A 20,279-nucleotide genomic window follows, 5' to 3' on the forward strand; every position below is an offset into this window, starting at 1 on the left:
GTGAATTACTTAAATGGTTTAAATCTCTAATTATCCAGCTTGCTACTTTCACAATGTAACAATTTGAGGTATGGTGATAGTCTTACCCTCACTCAGTTAATACATGCATAGATGCTCATGTACACCCATGTACGTATACATGTGCACGTGCTCACCTACTTTAATGCCAAGGAATAAAAGAGGATCTAAGTGAAGACACTCAGTTTTTCCACTGAATCATAATCACATGAGCTTACTTAGGAGGAGTTTGGAGCATCTTAAGAAACAGAGCTCCTGCTGCTCACCTGAATATTTTAGCCAAAGTATTCTCAATTTTCTTAAAGTCTGGCCTTTTCTCTGGATCTTCTTCCCAGCAGCTCTTCACTAGTGTATACACCTTCAAACAAAAATTTAAGGAAAGTCCATCTGAGTAATGGATGTAGAAGGTTAATGGTGCTAAACAGCAATAGTTCATTAGGGAATTTCTGGTTACTCTTGACGGGCAACATATTAAAATGTGTGACTAACTGTTTTGAATCAATGGTTAGGACACTCATTGCAGGCATCTTAAATTTAACTCTGTGGTGACTAGTGACATGATCATAACTTGAATTTGAATTTGCAGTACATCAATAAAAGGCAAGTAAATGGATCCAGTCTTGCAGCTAGTGCCAGATACAGTTATTGACATGGAGGTAAATGATGTGGTAATTATATTTCCAATATCGTGAGTCCAGGATTTCTCTGAAACAAATGATTCAGCCAAAAAGAATGAGGTTCATTGCTGAATATGATGATGTCTGCCATACAAACATTTTCACCCAAGCAGGAAGCCTTAGGGGCTATATAATCAGTTGAGAGAGGTATATTTGAGGTGTGATTCATCCCGTCTTAAAGATATCTAAAACGGGTCAGCAGAGTGGCACCATATAAGCGTCCATTTCTTTCCAGTGAAATAATTCTCACGAGTTGTATTTCATTTCACTGGTAACAACTATTGAATACCATTTTTTCCCATGAGGTTAGGGCATTTGGCATAAAATATGCAAAGCTTTCATCATCCCATGATCATGAGCTCTAGCTGGGCCAGGATTTCTGCCCTTCACCCAGTTAATTATTAGCTTACTTCCATCTGTCTTTCTCCCACTGTTTCCAATGACAGGTCTGGTCGGAAAGGCTTCACTCCTTTGCCACTCTCCACTCTGTAAAGTTTCTCTAACACAGGAAAAAGAGGAAAACTTTTAAACAAAAAACATAAGAAGGACATTCCATGTGGATAGTGTCCTATGGTGTTACAAGTCACTGTATAAATAGAAGCCTTAAAAAGTTCCCTCATTTTGATGTGAATTTCAACTCTGGAGCTTTTCTAAATATATGGCACAAGATCAAATCAGACTGGCTTGAAGGTACCTGAAAGCAAAATGAATAGGAATGTACATGAGTATTTATTGGTCACGGTAGACATGGTTATGGCGTCTTCCCAAATAAACGTTAGGCATTATTAGTGTGCCTCTCAGCATGAAGTATAGCTAAGTAAAAAACAATGTGAAAAGCCCATTGTGACTTGATCAAAAGTGCAGAGTCATACAACTCTCATCAGAGCAGTTCAAATCGTCCTACAGATGCTCTGCTTCCTTGAAACTAGGCTATCAATGTATGTGGTTTAAAAACATTGCATTTGTTAGCTCATTTGTACTTTTATTCATGAAACCTGTTCTATGAAAGTTATTTGGATTCTGAACATGTCAGAATGCAGACTGCATTTGCACAACTCGATTTAGGCACAGTGAGAGCTAGAGCAAAAATCTCTCTCTTTGTTCTTCTCCTCCAGACCTCAACAGTTCCAGAGGGAGTCAGTTAAAAAAGAGAAGCAATTTTTTACCTCTAGGGAAGAGAAACTGAAAGAGATCTGTGAACAAGCATGAAACACATTTATTAAAAATATCTGATTATATTTGGGAGCCATTTTTACTGAAGGAAGCATATAATGATTTGAGGAAGGTTTGTAATCATGATGGTATGTGCAAGTCTAGAACAGCTAGGGATGCCTAAGCATGTCCAATATGCATGACCACTTTAAAAGATTCAGTAGTTTTCAGGTTTGTGTGAGAGAAATTACAGACTAGAAAATGAGCATGAGGCTTGAGTCTCACAAATTCTGTGGAGTGGAGAGAGTGCTAAAAAGTCTTCTGTGGGCTGAGATGAGACAATCTTTGTAAGTCTCATGGATGCAAGAGGAATGTGCTGAATTTCCATGTTGCACATACACCTGAGAGCAGAAGTAACAGCAGCTATTAGCAACACTGCAATTAGCCAGTGGCAGAAAGTAGTGGAACAAGGAGGTAGCTCGAATTGAGCACTGGTATGTGACAAGATTTCAGTCTTGAGCACTGAATGAAGTGTTTCTGCAAAAGAGTGGGGCAACCAGTTGGCCTAACAGCTGTCTTGCAGAGAAGTCAGTGAAGAGGACTATGACCTAGTTACTTCTATACATTAGAAATCCAGTTCTGTATGCCCATCATGTTAGTGGGACTTCTTTTCTCACATTAATAGCAATATTATTGCATGTTAAGTTGGTGGATACGTATTTGCTGGTTGAGAAAATTATCTCGCTGAGTACCTGGATGTTGAGTTTAATTTTCCTAAGTTGGTGTACAGAATCTAGGTACAGTGTTTTTAAAACAACTCTTTTAAAATCTGAACACAGTCCTTGCTGTTGTCAAAGAAGTCCTGGAGGACTGGCTATATCAGTTGTCCTGAAATATCAGTTTCATGTCTTCTAACCTGCAGAGATTAAGTTCTGATAGTCTAGTCATTGAAAGAGTTTCTGCAGGACACTTAAAAAAACAGATTAATCTAATATGCAACATGAACATTTCTTTGCCCATTACTATTGATTCTAATTTGGTATTCTTTTCTCTCTTTTTATCCTAGATATTTGTAAATTAATAGTCATGCCAAGTTTGACCTACTGTCTTCCAAAGTTAGATGATTCCACAAAAAAAATTCAAAGGTGTTAGGATAAGTATGGTCCACCCTCTTGCTGTCTTATCTTGGTTAATGAATGAATCCAGACATTTAAATGAGGAGGCACTTCAGCAACATAAAATAACACTCATTCCTTCCTGTTACATTAAATTTGATGAACTGGTGAAACTAGGCTGAACACATTTACTTAAATTGCATAATCAAAAATCAAGAATAATACCAGAAGCTATTGGATCAGCAATATGTATCTTATATAATGCTTTTAAGGAAAAAGTTTTCAGGATAAAACAATGTCCTCACTGAATGGAAAACTTAATATTTCAACTGAAGTTTACAAAGCAGATTTAACTGAATCCGAACTTACCAAACAGGCTTTGGGCCCAGTAAGTTTATTGCTGTCTTACTAAGCATACTGATAACCTGTGACCATCTCCAGCAAAGAATCTAGAGGTGCTGAAAATTCTTTCAGTTGGATGGATTAACCTAATGCTATTTGAAAGGGATGGTCTTTCTAAAATGACAAAATGCAGTGTTAGGAAACAGGTCAAAGTTTAAACAAGGAACCAGATTGTGACTGTGACAGCCAGGGTCAAACACAGAGCAGTGAGGATGCCACCACATCTCAGAAGAGCCCAGAAACACTGTGTCTGAGACTAATTTAATAACCATTAACGTGACACAGGAAAACTGTAACTGCTCAACAAATATGGAATGTAGTTTGTCATGAATTTACTTTGCAAGTCTCTTTCACAGACACCCCCTTGTTGTGGGGAAAAAGCTTGCATGCCCTTGTGAGTTTGAGAGCTATGCTGGTGGTGGCATATGCCTCTGGTAGGGTCTCCCATGCCAGATAGGTCTCAACTGAAGGGTCAGACGAAGTGTGTCCATGGGCAGGATGGGCTCACTAGCCTTCGGGCAACCATCCTAGGAGAAGGACAACTCTAACTTCAAACCCGGGCAGATGGAGCTCGTCTAGCCTTGTAAGGCCATCCATCTAAGAGAAGGACACTCTAACCAAACCTACAATCTGAGGACTTTGCTGTCACCATCCAAGCTCCCTAGGCCCTGGAAGATAAGCCTCAGGTGTAAAGGGTGGGGCCAGTTCACGCTGTGCCTCACCTAAAAAATCCACTGCACAGGCCTGAAGGGTTTACTCACACTTGCAAAAGCGTGGGTAAAGCCCTTCCCAAGTCTTTGTTCGTGAAGTCAAGCCATCAGAAGACTTTGCAAGTCAAAATGAGCAAGGAAGAACACTGCTCTTTCTTTTCTCCATCTATGATATTTGTAAAGTCCTTGCATTCATGAGGATTGTGCCTACCTCTTCCCAAGAAAAAGGAATAGAAACTTTTATTTTCTCTGCTTTATCTTAAGCATGGAGTCCTGAAGAGTTTGCTTGAAGGGGGACAGGCATTTCTAATATCTCTTAGGTCTACATTTCTATTAAAGAGTTGGTGATGTGAAATACTGTGTTTCTGCAAATATGAACACAAAGTTGTGATAGTGCAGGATGATGAATGTGCCTCAGAAGTTATTCCTAAATATAATTCAGGAAAAGAGCTATTAGGCTGTCCAGCTGCTGCTCTAGATGTTTTAACAAATGTGAGGCGGATCTATCAGAATGACTCAGAGGTAAAGGCAATGTCTAAACTTGTTGTTGGTAACTGTCACCAGGAAAATCTCAAACCCACACATGCTTTTATGTCAGTTCTAGTATACCTACTTCTGGATTCTGGGAACTGGGATTGACTAGGCCATTAACCACTCAAAAACATTGTCATAAAATTCACAAAATGGGGTTTAATGGATGCAGTACAGGAGGAGATGCTTTTTCTGACAGAAGTTAAATGACTGAAGTTAATTTTTTGAAGGAAGTCTGAATTGCCAGTTTTTAAACGCCAACTGTTCCTGCTGCTGACTTTTTGCTGTTCTGTGATGGCATTGCTGATTTACAATGCCTAATATGAGTGAATTATTATATGTTGTGCACAGTTTATAACAGAAAAACCTTTGTGGCCTTTAAATGTTAGAGTAAGCCTGAACAGCATTCTATAATGTTAATTTTTTCAATGCTGTAGCCAAGGTGAGAAAGGAGGAGAAAGGGCAAGAAAACTCAATGCAAACTTGATTTCTAGGAAGAATAAGGACGCTTGCCCCCACAGTGAGATCCTTCAGGCAAGCTCTTCAATTACCACATAGTGAAAGAAGCAGCAGTTCAAGCAGCTATCAGAGACAGTGCTTTTCACAAAATATTTGGAACAGGCCAGTTACAGCTACATCATCCCAGAAGCCTGCAATGAAGGAGAAATCTGTGGATTTACCTTTGTTGTCCCGGCAGTGTCTGGTGTAGAAGGTCTCCCTGCGTAGAATAATTTCTTGGGCAATGATCCCATAGCTGTACACATCACCCTTCTGAGATACATCAGCATGACGGAGATGTTCAGGAGCTGTCCACAGGTCTGAAGATCCCGATGATAATGGGCGATAAGGTAAAGAGGGAAGTGAGATAAGTAGTTGAAAAAGAGTGATCCTTCTCAGAGCATCCGTTTGCTACAGTGGTATTTCCTTTTAGTCTTTCCAGGTCAATCCTAGAGCCCACTGGTACAGATGCATAGAGTTTGTTCTACAAGATGTCAGATGAGAAGACTATAATATTTCCCAGCGGCCTTGATAACATAAACCTGTTGAAATAACTCGCAAGTGCTTTTGAGCCTGACATAATATTTCCTCCTCATAACCACTTTCTTGCTACAGAAATTATAATATGTATTTTTAGTGCAACAACTGCCACTGTACCTCAAAACCTGAATGCTGCCATGATACGACAATTTGTTACGACATGCTGGTGATGTAATAGTGACCTGAACATAGTGACACTGAATACAATGTTATGATATCAGCCTGAAACACCCAGCCACGATGAATCTGTGGATCTCTTGTGAAACATTAATTCTTTTTCAGGGAAAGAAATCTAGTAGCCCAAAAGTTTGAGGATGCTTACAAGCAATGAAAAACGATAAATACTTCACAATGTAATAAATATAAATTTAAATATTAAAATTGTAAAATAAAGAATGAATAGAGCACTTACATTCACTGCACTTTTCTTACTCCTTTTTATGTTCTCATTGCTACTCCTGAGCATGTTTATGTCTGAATGTAAAAATTTCTCTCAACCTAGTTGCAACCACAGTTTCTTCTCAGGTCATATACAGCAGTTGTGGCATAATGCTGTGCTTATTATACCCCAAGGTCTACTATACAGATTGAGATTACATCATTTCTGATGGGCTCATCTTTTTACTCAAGATCAAGTAAGAAGGAAAAGATGAGTAGGAAGGAGTGCTCTATTTTACAGAAATGTCCAACGAATATGAGATGAATAGAAAATGCAAAGAAAAGTTGTTAAAATTATTCCAGTCTGATCAAGCACATATTGCTAGATTCCAACCTAAAGAATGAAAAACATTAAGGTTATTACTGCATATCATTACAGATTTTTTAAAGGATGATCAGTCATGAGTGTTAATATTTAAATGAAATTACAGAGCACTGTGGTAACATGTATCTGATCAATGACAAGGCCATGGGGCACTTAACTCTTTTTTTTTTCACATCAGTTCAGCATTACTGCTGAAGAGAGCTGTTTGCATGAAGGCCTTGAATGCTGAAAACGTTTCTTGTATCTCAGCCACATGTGAATTCTCTGTTTTCTAAACTATAAGTTGAAAATTAATCTTTCCTTTCCTTCTCACATTACCTTTTCTTGGAGGCAGAATTGAATTACAGCCAAAATCAGTGATCTTCACTACCATGCGATTGTCTACTACACAGTTTGTGGATTTGAGTCTACCATGGACTTCAGTTTTGCTCGAGTGCAGGTAAGACATCCCCTGTGATTGATGATAAAAGAGGAAGAAAGCAAGACTACATGTGAGACACTCAGCTGTTAGGAGACTCAACAAGAATGTGAAGTACTAGTGTAATATCTGTCCAAGTAATTAAATGGCCTTCAATGGCAATGGATACACATAAATCACAATTCCCCATCATGGAGGGAAACAAATATTATTTTACTTAAGATACTTTCCAAAATGAGAGGATGATCATTAGAAGGATGATGTCATGCAAGACAATCCTTCCTTTTAATGAACAAAAGCCTGACATGGCATCTTGGGTTTTGGTAAGATTAGAGCACAAATAAGCAATTAGGAAAAATTATTTCCTCCCACAGAAGTTTTTCAATAAATACTTTTTTGGTAAATTTAGTACAGATTTGTTAGAATATCACACCAAAGAAAAGTGCTTCCAACTCCATGTTCATCCAGTGAAAACCACAGGTGTGAAAGGAATTGCACTTTATGTCTGCATTATCTTTGAAGATTACCATACACCAGAGGTTTAATTCAGAAACATTGCAGCAGATCCTCTTCTGCAAAGCAGAGAGCTAGGGACAGGTCAATGCGGTGTTAGATGATGCACTAAGGTTGTATAAGGCAGAAGATTAGATTAGACAATCACAATCAGAATCTTCTGACCTGACTGATCATGGTTTTCCGTATACTAGTCAATATATATCATCCATCCATGAGCTAAACTCTGAAGTGAGCACCATGAGGACTGGCTGATGCATTTTCAGCTATATTTCCTGAGATTCAGACTCTTGACTCACAACACACAGGCATACAAAGGTGCGCAGTTTGCTCCTTTTCACTCATCACCCCTGAATTTATCTCATTTAGTCTAAGACACTCAAATATTGTGCAATACATGAAAAGGGGCCAGCACTGAGGCAGAGCAGGAAAGGAACATTAGCAAGTGGGTGTAAACTGATGGGAGCAGGTATGCTAATTTGCACCCTCTTGCTACTATTTATTCTGTATCATCTCTCTCTTCTTAACTACCTAAGTTCACACCTACTTAAAGCCTACTGCTGGTAGTTTTTCTTCCTATAGTCCTCCTCCTTTAGCTCGGTATACAAAGCAGAATCGATATTCTATGAAAGCCAGAACAGGTATGTCATATCTGTTTAGTTTCTTCTCTGAACTGTCTTCCACTTAGACTCCTACATTTATAGCTCCTCCTCTTATATGATAACTTTTAGATAGACTTTACTCCTGGATACATAGCCCATGTGATCATGAATACACTGTATGACATGCTGGGTTTCTCCCCAAAGATGGGGTACTCGTAATTGGGAACAGATCAGCAAATGCTGCAAGAGATCGCTAAGATAACAGCAGAGGTTTGGGCACAGTAGATGTATGTCTGAGACACAAGAAGCCTGCAAGAGATGCAATCTTTGGGGAATGCTGTTGGACTGGTTATCCTGGACATATCTAAACCATGCCAAAATTTAGAGAGTCTGTGTACAGGCTATATCGAAGGAACACATTTCTTGATTAAGCAGCTTTATTATGCAGCCCTGATGACACTATCCAGGATGTTTTGCTGTTTTGCCTGCTTAGGTCTTATTTCCTCCAGATGTGCCTTCTTCCAGCTCCTGCTTTCATCAGCCAGGAAATACATTGATTGCTACAGCAGAATTCCCAATCAGTTTCAGCATCAAATGGCAGGCAAAGCTGATTTCAATTTCCTTATACCAGTGCTTTCTTGTTAACAGTTTCTGAAGGCAGAAGTCTTATATATGTGCCTGATAAAATTTTCCTTTTTCCTTCCAACTATCCTGCACACCTGAAAACACGGAGCTTATTAAGAATCAATATCATTAACAATGTGATTTTCAAAATCTATAATGACTTTGAATGTGGTACTTCTAAATCGTTGAGACACTTTTGTAACCTCTGCTCTGAAGCTTTAGTTCTGACTGAGAACCCTTTTCCTGACACAATGCAAAAATATTACAATTCCTTGCACAATATCCTGCAGAGCCCTTTATTTAATAGTGTCACAACAACAGTGTATGCACTAATAACTGCAAGGCTCAATTTATGCAATTCATCCTTAGCAGACCTTTCATCAGAGCTCTTTGGTCACATGTAGCTAAATCCATGTAGTTACGTGATGCCGTAAGACCTAAAGAGAACAAAGACTGCAAAACCAAGGAGAAAATTGGAAACAGCAGATTTAGGGCTTTCCCTCTATCTAACCCACTTACCAAGGAATAGAAACATCTGAAGGTGAACTGCAAAAGGTTAAAAATACTCTGGGTGTTTTATATGCTTTAAAAAGGAAGGGAAACTCCACCACTACTATTAAAATGAAACTTAATGCTAAACATTAACTGAACTTGAAAGTCATTAACAAGGCCAACAAACTATGACAATCTGGATTAAGGGGGCTTTAATAAAGAGCAAGATTTTCAGTATCTCTTTAGAACAAACACAGTGGAGTCATTCAGTGTGGAGACCAAATCTGAACTGATGCATGTAGGGAAATGAGAGGACTGTCCAACTGCAAACCAGCAATAGGAAGAGGAGAGCAGCTGAACACTAGCAAAAAAGCAGAGGTAATTCTCTATATTACCTGCAGAGGTATAATTAATTATTATACCTGTGAATTATAAAGGATCCTTACCTACCAGCTAAACAGATACAAGTCTGAATGTAGAAGAGAATTTCCTTTACCAAGCATAAAATGCAAAGATCTGCTGAAAGCTACTGAAAAACAATCTTGGTTTCTGTATAAGATTAATTTCTTCCCTCTTAAACTGCCTGAAATTGATAGCTCTAGTGAGAAACTGGAATTTCTCACTCTAGTGAGTGAGAAAATTAGGATGTAAAATAAACTGTTTAGAAAAAGTTGATCCCATTTCTAGATACAAATCAGAATAATTCCATCATTTGAAAAACTGTTTTCCTTTGTATGCCTTCCCTGAAGCCAGAGAGCAGTGTGTTTTGCAGGTCTTGTGACTGCAAAAGCCCTACTAATCAGGGGCACTGATAAACAGGTTGTAACCCTCTGATCTTTGGGTCACATTTATTTGGGACGTACTTTATTTGATTATTTATAAGTACCCAAAGCCAGCTCTAGCCCTTTGTACCTCCACTTTGAGAGCCACTGGCCCCTCCTGCCTCGTATGCTGGTTCCCAGAGGAAGAAAGAGTGGAAGGGCATACAGCTCTAATGAGGAAAGAAGACCTTGAGTGCTGCCTTTCTCCAAAGGATCAGTTTTGCAAGACAGGACAGGTTGATCAACATTGCACTGTCAGCAGCCCGCTTACCTTGGCAATATCATACATGACAGAGATTTTAAATTCCCAGTCCATGAACGTGCCATCAGGGTAAGAGATTTTATCATTTAAAACGTCCTGTCAAGAGAAGAAATGAATGGTTCTAATCTACATCAGGGAAAAAGCACAAGATGAGATATGAGTACCTAAATTGCACAGCCTTTCAACCAGTGACTGAAAGAGAGAGTCCTTCATTTTTTATAGGGAGTACATGCATTACAGCAGGAGATGACTCAAAACAGAGGATATCAAATATATTTTAGGCTTACGCACAGCTAGAAAAGTGGGGAAACCAGAAAAGAGTGTTTTGTATCATTAAAGGTAAATTGTGAATTTTCTCTTAAAGCCAAGTCTTTAATAAAGTGAAATAGCTGAGACAGAAATGGGCAAGGAATGCAAGAGGAGGGCAGAAGAATTTCTGTGCTTTGTGCTCACAGTCCATTTCCTGTCAATTTACTTATGGCCTTATAAGTTCAAAGTAGACTGTTTCTTTAAGTGTCAGTTATTTACAGCTCTCCCAGCCACTATGGTTCCCATTGCTAAAAGTAAACCTCCATGAGTAAGCCAGTTTACAAGAAAAGAACTAGAGATAAAGCTGTTGTTCTGCTGCTTTACTGTGAGTTTGTTCCAGAGACCATTGCTACTGATGAGAGTCTTTGTATGAACTCAGATGTAGAAACAATGTGTGCCTGCAGAAGAGCTAGTGCCACCATTACTTAATGATTAACACTGAAATAATATTGGTAGTAATAAACCATAAATCTTTCCATAACTTTTGCCAGTCATGAGTTTACCATTTTTTTAATAAACAAAAATTAAGGGTTGTTGTCCCCTATGGACAGGATTTGCCAAATTCCAGCCTCAAACTCTTTGACCCTTATTACTATGGAATATATTCTTTTCTCTATTCTTTCACACCTGGGGCCACTGTGGGGTCCACAAGGGCATCATCAGAGACAATGGCTACAGCTAGGAAAATAAAGAAAAGGTAATATCCTAAATGCTTGCATTAGGGGACACAATACAAATACTGGCTGTTGCTGTTTGTTTGGGAAGTGCTCTGCCTCCACTATTTCTTGCTTGCACCTCACTTCATCCTTTGGCTGCTGAGAACCATCAAACTGACAGCAGCAGGAGCAGCACCTGAGGAAGGCTGGAGAGAACTGAGCAACGGAGAGGAAACTTGGAGTCAGAAACCTGCCACCATTTGCTCAGTCCATGGCTGCTGCATGAGGGCCGGAGACATGGAGATGGGGATTTTCTTCCTTACTTGAAATTATGTAATTTGGGGGCGGAAGGAGACCTGCAAAATCCTTTACCCGCAGAGAACCTCTTTCGCAGTATTCAATCACCCCAAAGATCATGGTGTCTATCTTCACTGTGCCATAGAACTTCGTCAGGTTGTAATAATCAATCTGTAGGAGCTAGAGGAAAAACAATGCATCTATTTTTAAAAGCAATCATTGTTAGTACAGAAACACAGGTCAATGATACTTGTGTGACATGGCTTTTTATCACAGGCCTGATAAGATTTATGAGTTTCATTTAAACTAGTGTATACTAAGGCACTGAGTGAAGTGCTTGAAGACATCTGTCATTCCAGAGCCTTCTGGATTAGGGAGATAAGAGTGGCTGCTTTTGGATACTGCAAGTTAATTCCAGAGCCCACTGTTCTCTCCATTATTGGCTCCCTACTCAAACCTCCCAGTTGACCACAATAGCTATTATGAGTGACAGAATATTGTGAATCAGTCAGTAAATGAGCAAGTAATAAAAATTTAATGACACTGCATGATATTATGCACTTTGTCCATTTTTATAGACAACTCTATTTTACTTTGAGGTATTTTTAGAACTTATTGAATCCAGACTATAGCTGTGTTGTGTAAAAAGGAAAAATTCTCAAAAAAGATGCAGTAATGCAGCCAAATTCGTATCTCATGTTGGAAGAGTCTGTATGCACAAGTTAGCAGAGTTACTTGTATTTAAAGAGCTGCACTTGGCATTCAGTAATAAGATTTAACTACAGCATTCCACTACTAATCATCATGATATGAGCAAAAAGAGTGCACTGACTTTTAGCATCAGCTGCATAAATGTATTTAGCAAGGCCATATGACAGAGCATGAATTACTTCATTCATCTTCAGCTTCACTGGCATACAATTCAGATTCTGCACTGGTGATGAGATCACACACACAAAGAGAAAGTTCATCAAGCAATATCCTTTGAGGAACTTATTACCCATCCACCTCAAACATGCGAAAGCATATGGCTGTTGCATATGGCTGTTGACAATGGAAAGCAATGACTTCATTCATAGGCTCCATCCCACCCTGCAGTGTCCAGTTGCTACGTGCAACAGTTACCTTGTTCAGTTCTATTTTTTGCTTCTCAGAGAAATTACCATCACTGTTTTTGAGATCTTTTAAGATCACCACCTGAAGAAAAAATACCAGCGGGAAAATAAAACACCCATAGGTTTAGTACAACAGCAATTCATCCTTCTTTTTAGTAAATGTCCATACGCAGAAATATTACAGAAACACCTGCCTACTGCTTTGCTGTTGGAATTTTGGTTAGTCAGGTTAATCAGCTAATAAGTAACTGAGTTATATTCCCTTCAAAAGAGTTACCAGGCAGACAGGAACTATTTAGACCTGTCAGTGATGCAGATTTTATCTTAATATGAGCATACCTCATTCAGGCTGACAGCTTCACTGGATGTACAAGGATTTCCATGTAAATACCCTGCCCTCCATTAATCTGTTAATCTTCTCAGTAACAAAATGCATCAGATTTCTGGTCATTCTGCTTCTGTGCTTCTGGACTAGGCTAGGGGTTCATGGAGTCTAGTATTTTGCCATCAGTAAGCAAGATGCAAAGCACCTGATAGGGAACAAATAGCTCATTCCTTCCATAAGATCAAGCTATTTTGCTTTTTGGAATTTTCTCCGGAGAGGGACAACCACCTCCCAGAAAGAGCCCTCCTAAGCCAAGGAAGACAGTGTGGACACTGCAGTCAGGTTACCTTCTTGTCATATTTGCCTTGGCGCAGTCTCTGGGTGGTGTCACGCCTCTTATCGTCATCGATCTGAGAATAAAGAATAATTAACTTGCAATTATCACCTACTTCCCATTTGGCAGGTCCTGAGAGGTAAGTAATGTCAGTGTGTGCTGTACAGGGAAGCATAAGCCTCTCTGGGAGGGTCACTACATGACACAAAAGCATGGGACATCCTTGCCACTCCCACAGTAGGCCAGGCCTCCACATGCTGCTTTCATGCTCTTGGGCGTTACAGAGGCGTAACAACACACAGGGAAATCATCTGTAACAGGAAGAGACTGGAAATCCATACCCAGCCCATTCTGCCATCACAAAATGAGCTTTACTGCTGCAGAACAGATATATTGTATTAGGGGGTGATAGATGGGGAATAATCTCCTTTTTTAATTCAATACAGCAAGTGAGGGTTAAAAAAAAACTTTAAAACCCCCAAACATTTAACAGATCCTAGTTCAACCAGAGCCATAGCCTGCACTGTAGTCAGAGCATGCCAACACTCCAGCATCAATGGTCTTTAGAAGAAAGAAACCACAACCCAGCTTTGGGCATTGTGCTTTTCCTACCTTCAAACTAACGTGACTTGTCTCACTGGTTTCCAGAGGCAAGATTTTCTCAGGTGGTATATGGGACCATTTCTTCCACCGGAGCTCATTGTCTCTCCTGTATTTCCTGCAAAACGAACAAACTCGTTCAGAATATCCTTCCAGAATATCCTATCCAGAACAGAAGATTAGGACATGAAGCTTCTAGTGTCAGGGTGACACAAGGATGGCGTGTCAGGGTAGCAAAGCTTGAGCACGAGCCCCATGACCTTTTCTACAGTTTTCCATTTTAAGGCTGCTCTAATTCCCCTGGCTTTGGAAAAGCCTAAATACTCATTCAATTTCATAGATATAACGGAACAGATTTAGCAGAAAACTTCCAGGCAACTGCCAGAGTCTTAAGGCATGTCAGACCAATTTAAAGTACAAAGGGCCGTCTGGATTTTATGTACTTTTTCCTCCGTGTTATTGAAGGTACTCTGAAGGGAGGTCTCACAAACAAACACAAGACAAACAAAGTCCTGCCGTCAACACTAGATGGTAAGAACTGATGTGAATACCGTGCCAGGAGAGGAGGTAACAAAAGCGTTGAGATTAGTTGCCTTTTTGTGGGTGGCCTGTGTTCTGCACATTTTGCAGAAATGAGGGAAGAGCCCTCAGAACAGGCAGAAAGAATCTGCTGTCTCCTTTGCAGAACTTCAGAGCAGACACTGTCTTCTCTTAGAGAAAATGAGTACTCATCAAATTCTCTGCTTATTTGTGCAAATCTTTCCTCTAGTAAAAAAAACAACACAAGACTGACTGGAGAGACTGCAGGAGAATCCTAACACACTGATGACTGCTGGGAAATGCTCTAAACAGGAGCATGGGTGGTATTGACTAATAAACCAAATCTTCACTTTTCCAATATATTTTAACATACACATTATAAGAAAAGGAAGACCAATAATTGCAGCAAGATCTGTTTTTTTTTAAAGAATGAAAGAAAACCATATGCTTTGGAAAGGGGGTGGCATTTCTCCCAGCAAAAGGACACATCACTGGTTTCTATTTCTGCTTTTTCCATCATGATAATGCTGAATTGGGTTATACTCATTAAATTCTAGCTGTTAATGAAGTTGGTGTGAGAGGAGCTGAACTGAGTCAGAGGAAACCGAAAGACAGGATGTATCCATGCAATGAAACCACCGAAACATCATGGTGTTTTGACTCCTACAATGACTCAAGACAAATACGTCTTTCTAGATTGAACTTTTATGTGACCAATAGACTAAAGAAACATAAATGAATCCAACTAAGCTAAAGATGGGCAGTAAAGTGGAAAAACTCTGAAGACTGGACTGAGATGTATGTTTTTGTGCATGTATAGGAATCAGAACTTTTTAGCAGGTGCAAAACTTCTGATCCTTGCTGCATCTTCTCCCGTGATTATTAACCTGACATAACAACACTATGGATGCAAACACTGATTAGCATATACTAAAGAGCTCACACTAAGGGCAGCCACCAGGTAAGCTAATTAATGTCTCTTCAGAAGAGATCAAAGGCATTGCCCTAGGAGGAAAACCGTTCAAGGACAAACTCCAGGCCAAAGGCATTGGTACCTTAGAATCAGCAAAGAGATGATCAGAACCAGAATCACAATTCCTGTGAGTGTAAAAACAGCGATAGTCAAGATGTGTGGGCCTGCAAAAAGAAAATTGAAAAATAAACAACTTGACAGAGGATGCTGAAAACCAATATTAAGTAATTACGCTCACCCACACATGTGCAAGTCACAGTACGTGAGATGGATATTCTTTGGTCACATCCAAATTGAGAGGCTTTGGTAAATTCCAGCACTGCCTAAAGATGGCATGTGCAGGATGAAGCACAACCTGGAGCAGTGCAGTCTTAAATCCCTGCCTAAGGCATGGGCTCTCTGTAAGGACACCCAGATGGGAGGTGAATTTAACAGCACTAAATCTCACATCAACCCAGCAGCAGTTTCCAGGTGTTTTCTTTAAAAACAAACTAGAAGGTTACTTTTCTCAGTAACTACATTTTAAAAAATGAAGCAGCCAAAATTCTCTTTGCAATAACTTCATAAGAGTGGCTGGTGGAGGCAAACCTTGGATACAATTCTCTGTGTGATCAGATGTCGATGGGGTAAGCAGTTGGCCATTTGAAATCAGAGTCACTGGCACGGTACAGCTTTTAACATTTCCCACATTTCACTGGGCCTTACTGGGCCAGTTGTTTAAAGTTATTCTACAGTAGTTGTAGGCAGACCTTTGGAGACTGTGAATTAATTTCTGAACAAGGAAGACAAGTGCTGCTGAGTGGACTGTACTCTTCAATAAAAAATTCATACACTATAGAGGGAAATTAATCTGGTGACAGCACAAAGCTAGTAAAGTCCTTGGAAGCTGCCAGGTGCCAAACAATTTGAAAATCAGGCTGTTCAGGCATCTGAGGACTTAGACCCAAAACCACAGAGCACGAGTGTCCTAATCCTGAGCAGGCAGGCAGGACAGACAAGGCTGGGAACTGACTATTTAAGGTTGTCATTTTGATTGTCTAAATGTGGAAAAGCAACCTGAAGCCTGTTTTGGGTCAGTTCTTGGAGCTCAGCTGTATTGGGAAGGAAAATAGCAGCCAGCAAGTTCCTTTGAAGAGCAACAGGCCATTAGTGCAGAGCTTCATCTGGTGGCCACACATCTAGAGTGTGCCTACTCTACTGAGCAAGTCTCTCAGGGAAAGAAGACAGAGGTGAATCTGGTTTTTGTCAGATTGCCATATAGGTTATGGATAGTAGAAGTGTGGAGCTACTCAGTCTTAGAAGCTAATGCACTTCTGCCTGTTCTTAGAAACAGAAATAAAGGCACACAGAAAAATGATAAAGTGTAAAAATTGATAAATACATAAAAAGCAACATGAGACACAGAGTAGCTGCCCTCAGAATCAGGCAGCGACTGAGCAAGGATTTTCAGTATACCAATGTGTCTTCATCTGACATAGAATTCAGTTATAGAACTCCTCTGCGATTTGGACCCGGCTTTCTGGCTTTCATTTTTCTTGTCTTGTGTATCATGTCTCCCCACCTTCGTTCTGTATGTTCATCCCAGCATCAGTCTGAGGGTCTCTTAGCAACTTAATATTAGTCTGATGCTCCATTGGAAACTGTCAGTACGAATGTTTCCCTCCACCAAGAAATGACAGTAAGTCACCACTAAAAAAAGGACAGATACATGAGAATGTACAAAGTATGAGAATGTGCATTTCGTACGAATTCTTTAAAACTTAAGTTGTGTGATCGTGGTTTTCTGTTTAACAATCAGCAGGTTGTATTTTCCCCTGGAAGTGTGGTGGGACCACAATTTCCCGTTCCTGAGGCTCTGCTACCACCACCTGGCTTTTAGTATTACAACATACAAAGGGAGAGTGCATCATAAATTAACTACTCTCGGGTCCTCTGGAACCAGAAACCTTTGTGTAATATGATGGCTGACCTTATCCATCTTTAGAGCAAGGGTTAAAATTTTCTAAGTAATGAGAAAATGTGAATGAAGACCGTTTCTTTACGGGGTGCCAGGAGGAAGGAGGGTAGCAGAACTGGGTCAGCTGTTCTCAATTACAACACAGGAAGAAGCAGGGCTCTGGTTGCTGTCTGTTCACCTCCCTGGAGGAAAAAGCATATTTCTGGTTGGAAAGTTTTGACTGGCTTTGGCAAAGCATAGAGATTGCTTAAACTTTGCCTGTAAAAAGTTGACCTCTGGGGGAATGTATTTATTTAAACTCACACTAAATGAAAGTTTATTTTCAAAAATATGAAAACAAAATGATCAAGTGCCCGTGGGAGGTGGTTTTACTTTGGTTTAGTATAGCTTGGCCACAAAATCAGGCCTACATTAAGTGCAGAACGTTAAGCTAATGGTCTGTAGACACTGGCTTTCGGCAATTCCCATTTTCCTTTTGCCCTTGTACAACAGCTTTAAACAAGGACACACTCAAGGGGATGTTTTAAAGATACAAAGATCCACTGACAACATGGCATGTTGTGGGGCCCAAGGGATGGGTGAGGATGGTACTGGAGCAACACTGAGAAGAGTGCAAACAGGCAACACATAGCCTGGGGAGCTGCAGGGACACCCTGTCCTTGACCTTTGCAGCATTTCCTGTCTCTGCACAAGTAGAACTCTTGGGCATACCAAGGAAGACTATAGATTTGACCAGATTTGAAAAGTAAAAGCTTCACTGAACTCCCTCTGCTTTTCCAGAGCTATCTAACTAGAGTCTTGTCAGTGTTGCTACCTGCTTCTCATGTGTCCCTGGCAATGAACTTCTGCTTCTCTTAGGAGGGATAAGCCCTAATCTGAAGACATTTGATTCACTTTACTGAGGAATAAACATGTTTGAAACCATGTACCACCCTACTGTGAATGGACTCTTAGCAGAGAGTATTTATTTCTCCAGTTATTGCTTTACCTATTCCCTAACAGAGGTAAGCAATACAGCAAACTAATGGAGGCCTTTAGCAGAGAACTTTAACAGTGGCATCTTTGGACATTTCACTGATGGGAATGACTCAAGTGAATGCTAACCCAGCATGCACTAGCCCTTGTAAAAATTACTGCAGTAATTTTTATCCTGCAGATCATACCCTGAATCATATACCTTTCCACTGCCAATAACTATGTGGCAGCAGTTTAATTGGGGAAATAATCTCAATCTGATCAGACTGACAAGGTTGTACTCTGTTGTGCTGAATAACTAGAGGGTTCATCCATTCTATCCAGGAGTCACCAAAAACTCAAAAGAAGAAGTGATGATTTCTGGGATTTCAGATTTGAAGTCTGAGTGTAGACAGGGCAATAACCTAGTTTCCCATTGTCTTTTTGCAAAGCACCAGCACTTCTAACAGACCCCTCCAGAAAAGCACCCTGAATCTGCACAGTGCTATGATCTCTCCTCAACAAGGATAAAGGGGCAAGCAGAAGCCACCATGCTGCAATGCAGAATCAGATAACTCATCATAACCTTAACTCTGCTGCCTTTCCTTAACAGTCTTTAAAGCAATTCACACCACCACCATTTTCCAATTAAGGTTAATATGTTCAGGGGTAACATCTTCCAAAACACGCCATGGTGTTCCCCGCAATTACAAGTACAGTACAGAGTCTACAAAGAGACTTCGTAGCAGCACCTAAGCAGAAATGCAGATTTAGAACCGAGCTGGAGGCAGAGAACAAGGGAGTCTGGAGCAGGGATAGGAAACATGCTGTTCTGCCCTCAGCTCCTCCCATCACTGGCTGGGGGAGGTGTGAAGGTAGCATGCTGGGTTCACAGCAGGTGGATCTCAGGACTGTTTGAGTTGTCTTCGAAGAGGTAGGTTTAATGGGTATCTCACCAGTGCTTGGAGTATCACTGGGCAGCTTGTGGTTCTTCCAGACAAAATCAGGACTGGCAGTCTCCATGCGTGTCTCGTTGTTGTGAGTGTTGAAATACAGAAGAGTTTTGAACTATGGGTGTGGGAGGGAAGAAATGCAGTCAGCAGATGTGCTCTCCTTCTTTTGTCCCTTGATTCAAACTACCATGAATAAGTGTATTGCCCAAACTCAAATAATTCTTGCACTTTCTGCTACAGTAGTGCATTCCTCAGCTTAGCCATATTTTTAGCTGCCATATTCTTCCTCATTCATCCCCTCTCTCTGCAAAGAAATGTATCAGTCCCACAAAGTACCAGCTGCACTTCACTTATTGAATCACCAGATGACATCAACCCTGTCAGTCTCCAGCACACCTCATGACCCCCTCCTGGCATGTACAGCATGCCTTGGCATGCCACCACTTCTGTTGTGGTTATTTTCATCATTCTTATGCAATAGTACAGGGCATTTTGTTTCTCCTTTCACATATAAGGTCAAGCAGTTGCTCCCTGGACATACATACATGATTTGCAGTCTGTGATGTGTACAGCAGCGTCAGATTTGTATCAATGTCTCCAAATTCATCTAGAATCACAGGACCCAGAACACCTGCAGACACAAGGAATTAGTCAGAGGGTCTGCTTTCTCAGAAACACAAGTATGCAACAAGAAGGATGGGATAAATAAAAGGATTTCTGATGCTCAGGGTATTCATCTTCTTCATGTACATGCTAGAATACATATCAGCTCAGAGTAGCGCTTCTTCTGCCATAATAGCATACTACATTTTCTCTACAAAATCCAATAACAGGTGTTGAACTGACTGCACTGAAGAGGAAAGTGTCCCTCTAGCTATAGAAAAGTATATTTGTCAGGTTTCTTCAGCATACTAAGAATGCCCAAGTAACCTCACTTATAGGGGCGTTTTGCCTGTTTCCACGCACAGTTTGGATCTATCAGCAAGAAAGGAAATATACTTTCATTCCCCTTACTCTTTTAAGAGCTACCTGCTTGGTTCTAATAATACTATTTTAACCATTTTTTCTCCTTTTAACTTCCTGCGTCTGTATGTCAGCAAATGTACAGATTGAGAAATTGACTATGTA

General features: G+C 40.2%; 1 protein-coding gene across 1 annotated transcript in view; it reads right to left on the reverse strand.

Moving 5' to 3' along the window:
- Positions 1–20,279, reverse strand: part of GUCY2C (guanylate cyclase 2C) — a 44,453-nt gene that overhangs the window by 9,028 nt on the left and 15,146 nt on the right. The window contains exons 9-20 of the mRNA XM_061450627.1: positions 19,697–19,782; positions 19,155–19,266; positions 15,370–15,451; positions 13,787–13,892; positions 13,188–13,250; positions 12,526–12,597; positions 11,476–11,580; positions 10,148–10,234; positions 6,725–6,857; positions 5,286–5,423; positions 1,106–1,194; positions 285–376 (exon numbers count right to left, since the gene is read on the reverse strand). Of these exons, the coding sequence (XP_061306611.1) occupies positions 285–376; positions 1,106–1,194; positions 5,286–5,423; positions 6,725–6,857; positions 10,148–10,234; positions 11,476–11,580; positions 12,526–12,597; positions 13,188–13,250; positions 13,787–13,892; positions 15,370–15,451; positions 19,155–19,266; positions 19,697–19,782 (1,165 nt within the window). The remainder of the gene's footprint in view (positions 1–284; positions 377–1,105; positions 1,195–5,285; positions 5,424–6,724; positions 6,858–10,147; positions 10,235–11,475; positions 11,581–12,525; positions 12,598–13,187; positions 13,251–13,786; positions 13,893–15,369; positions 15,452–19,154; positions 19,267–19,696; positions 19,783–20,279) is intronic.

The sequence above is a fragment of the Pezoporus flaviventris genome, unplaced genomic scaffold, assembly GCF_033815535.1.
Source record: "Pezoporus flaviventris isolate CSIRO_AGI_PZ_B2104156 unplaced genomic scaffold, CSIRO_AGI_Pfla_v1 ptg000011l, whole genome shotgun sequence".
In the NCBI taxonomy this organism is placed as follows: domain Eukaryota; kingdom Metazoa; phylum Chordata; class Aves; order Psittaciformes; family Psittacidae; genus Pezoporus; species Pezoporus flaviventris.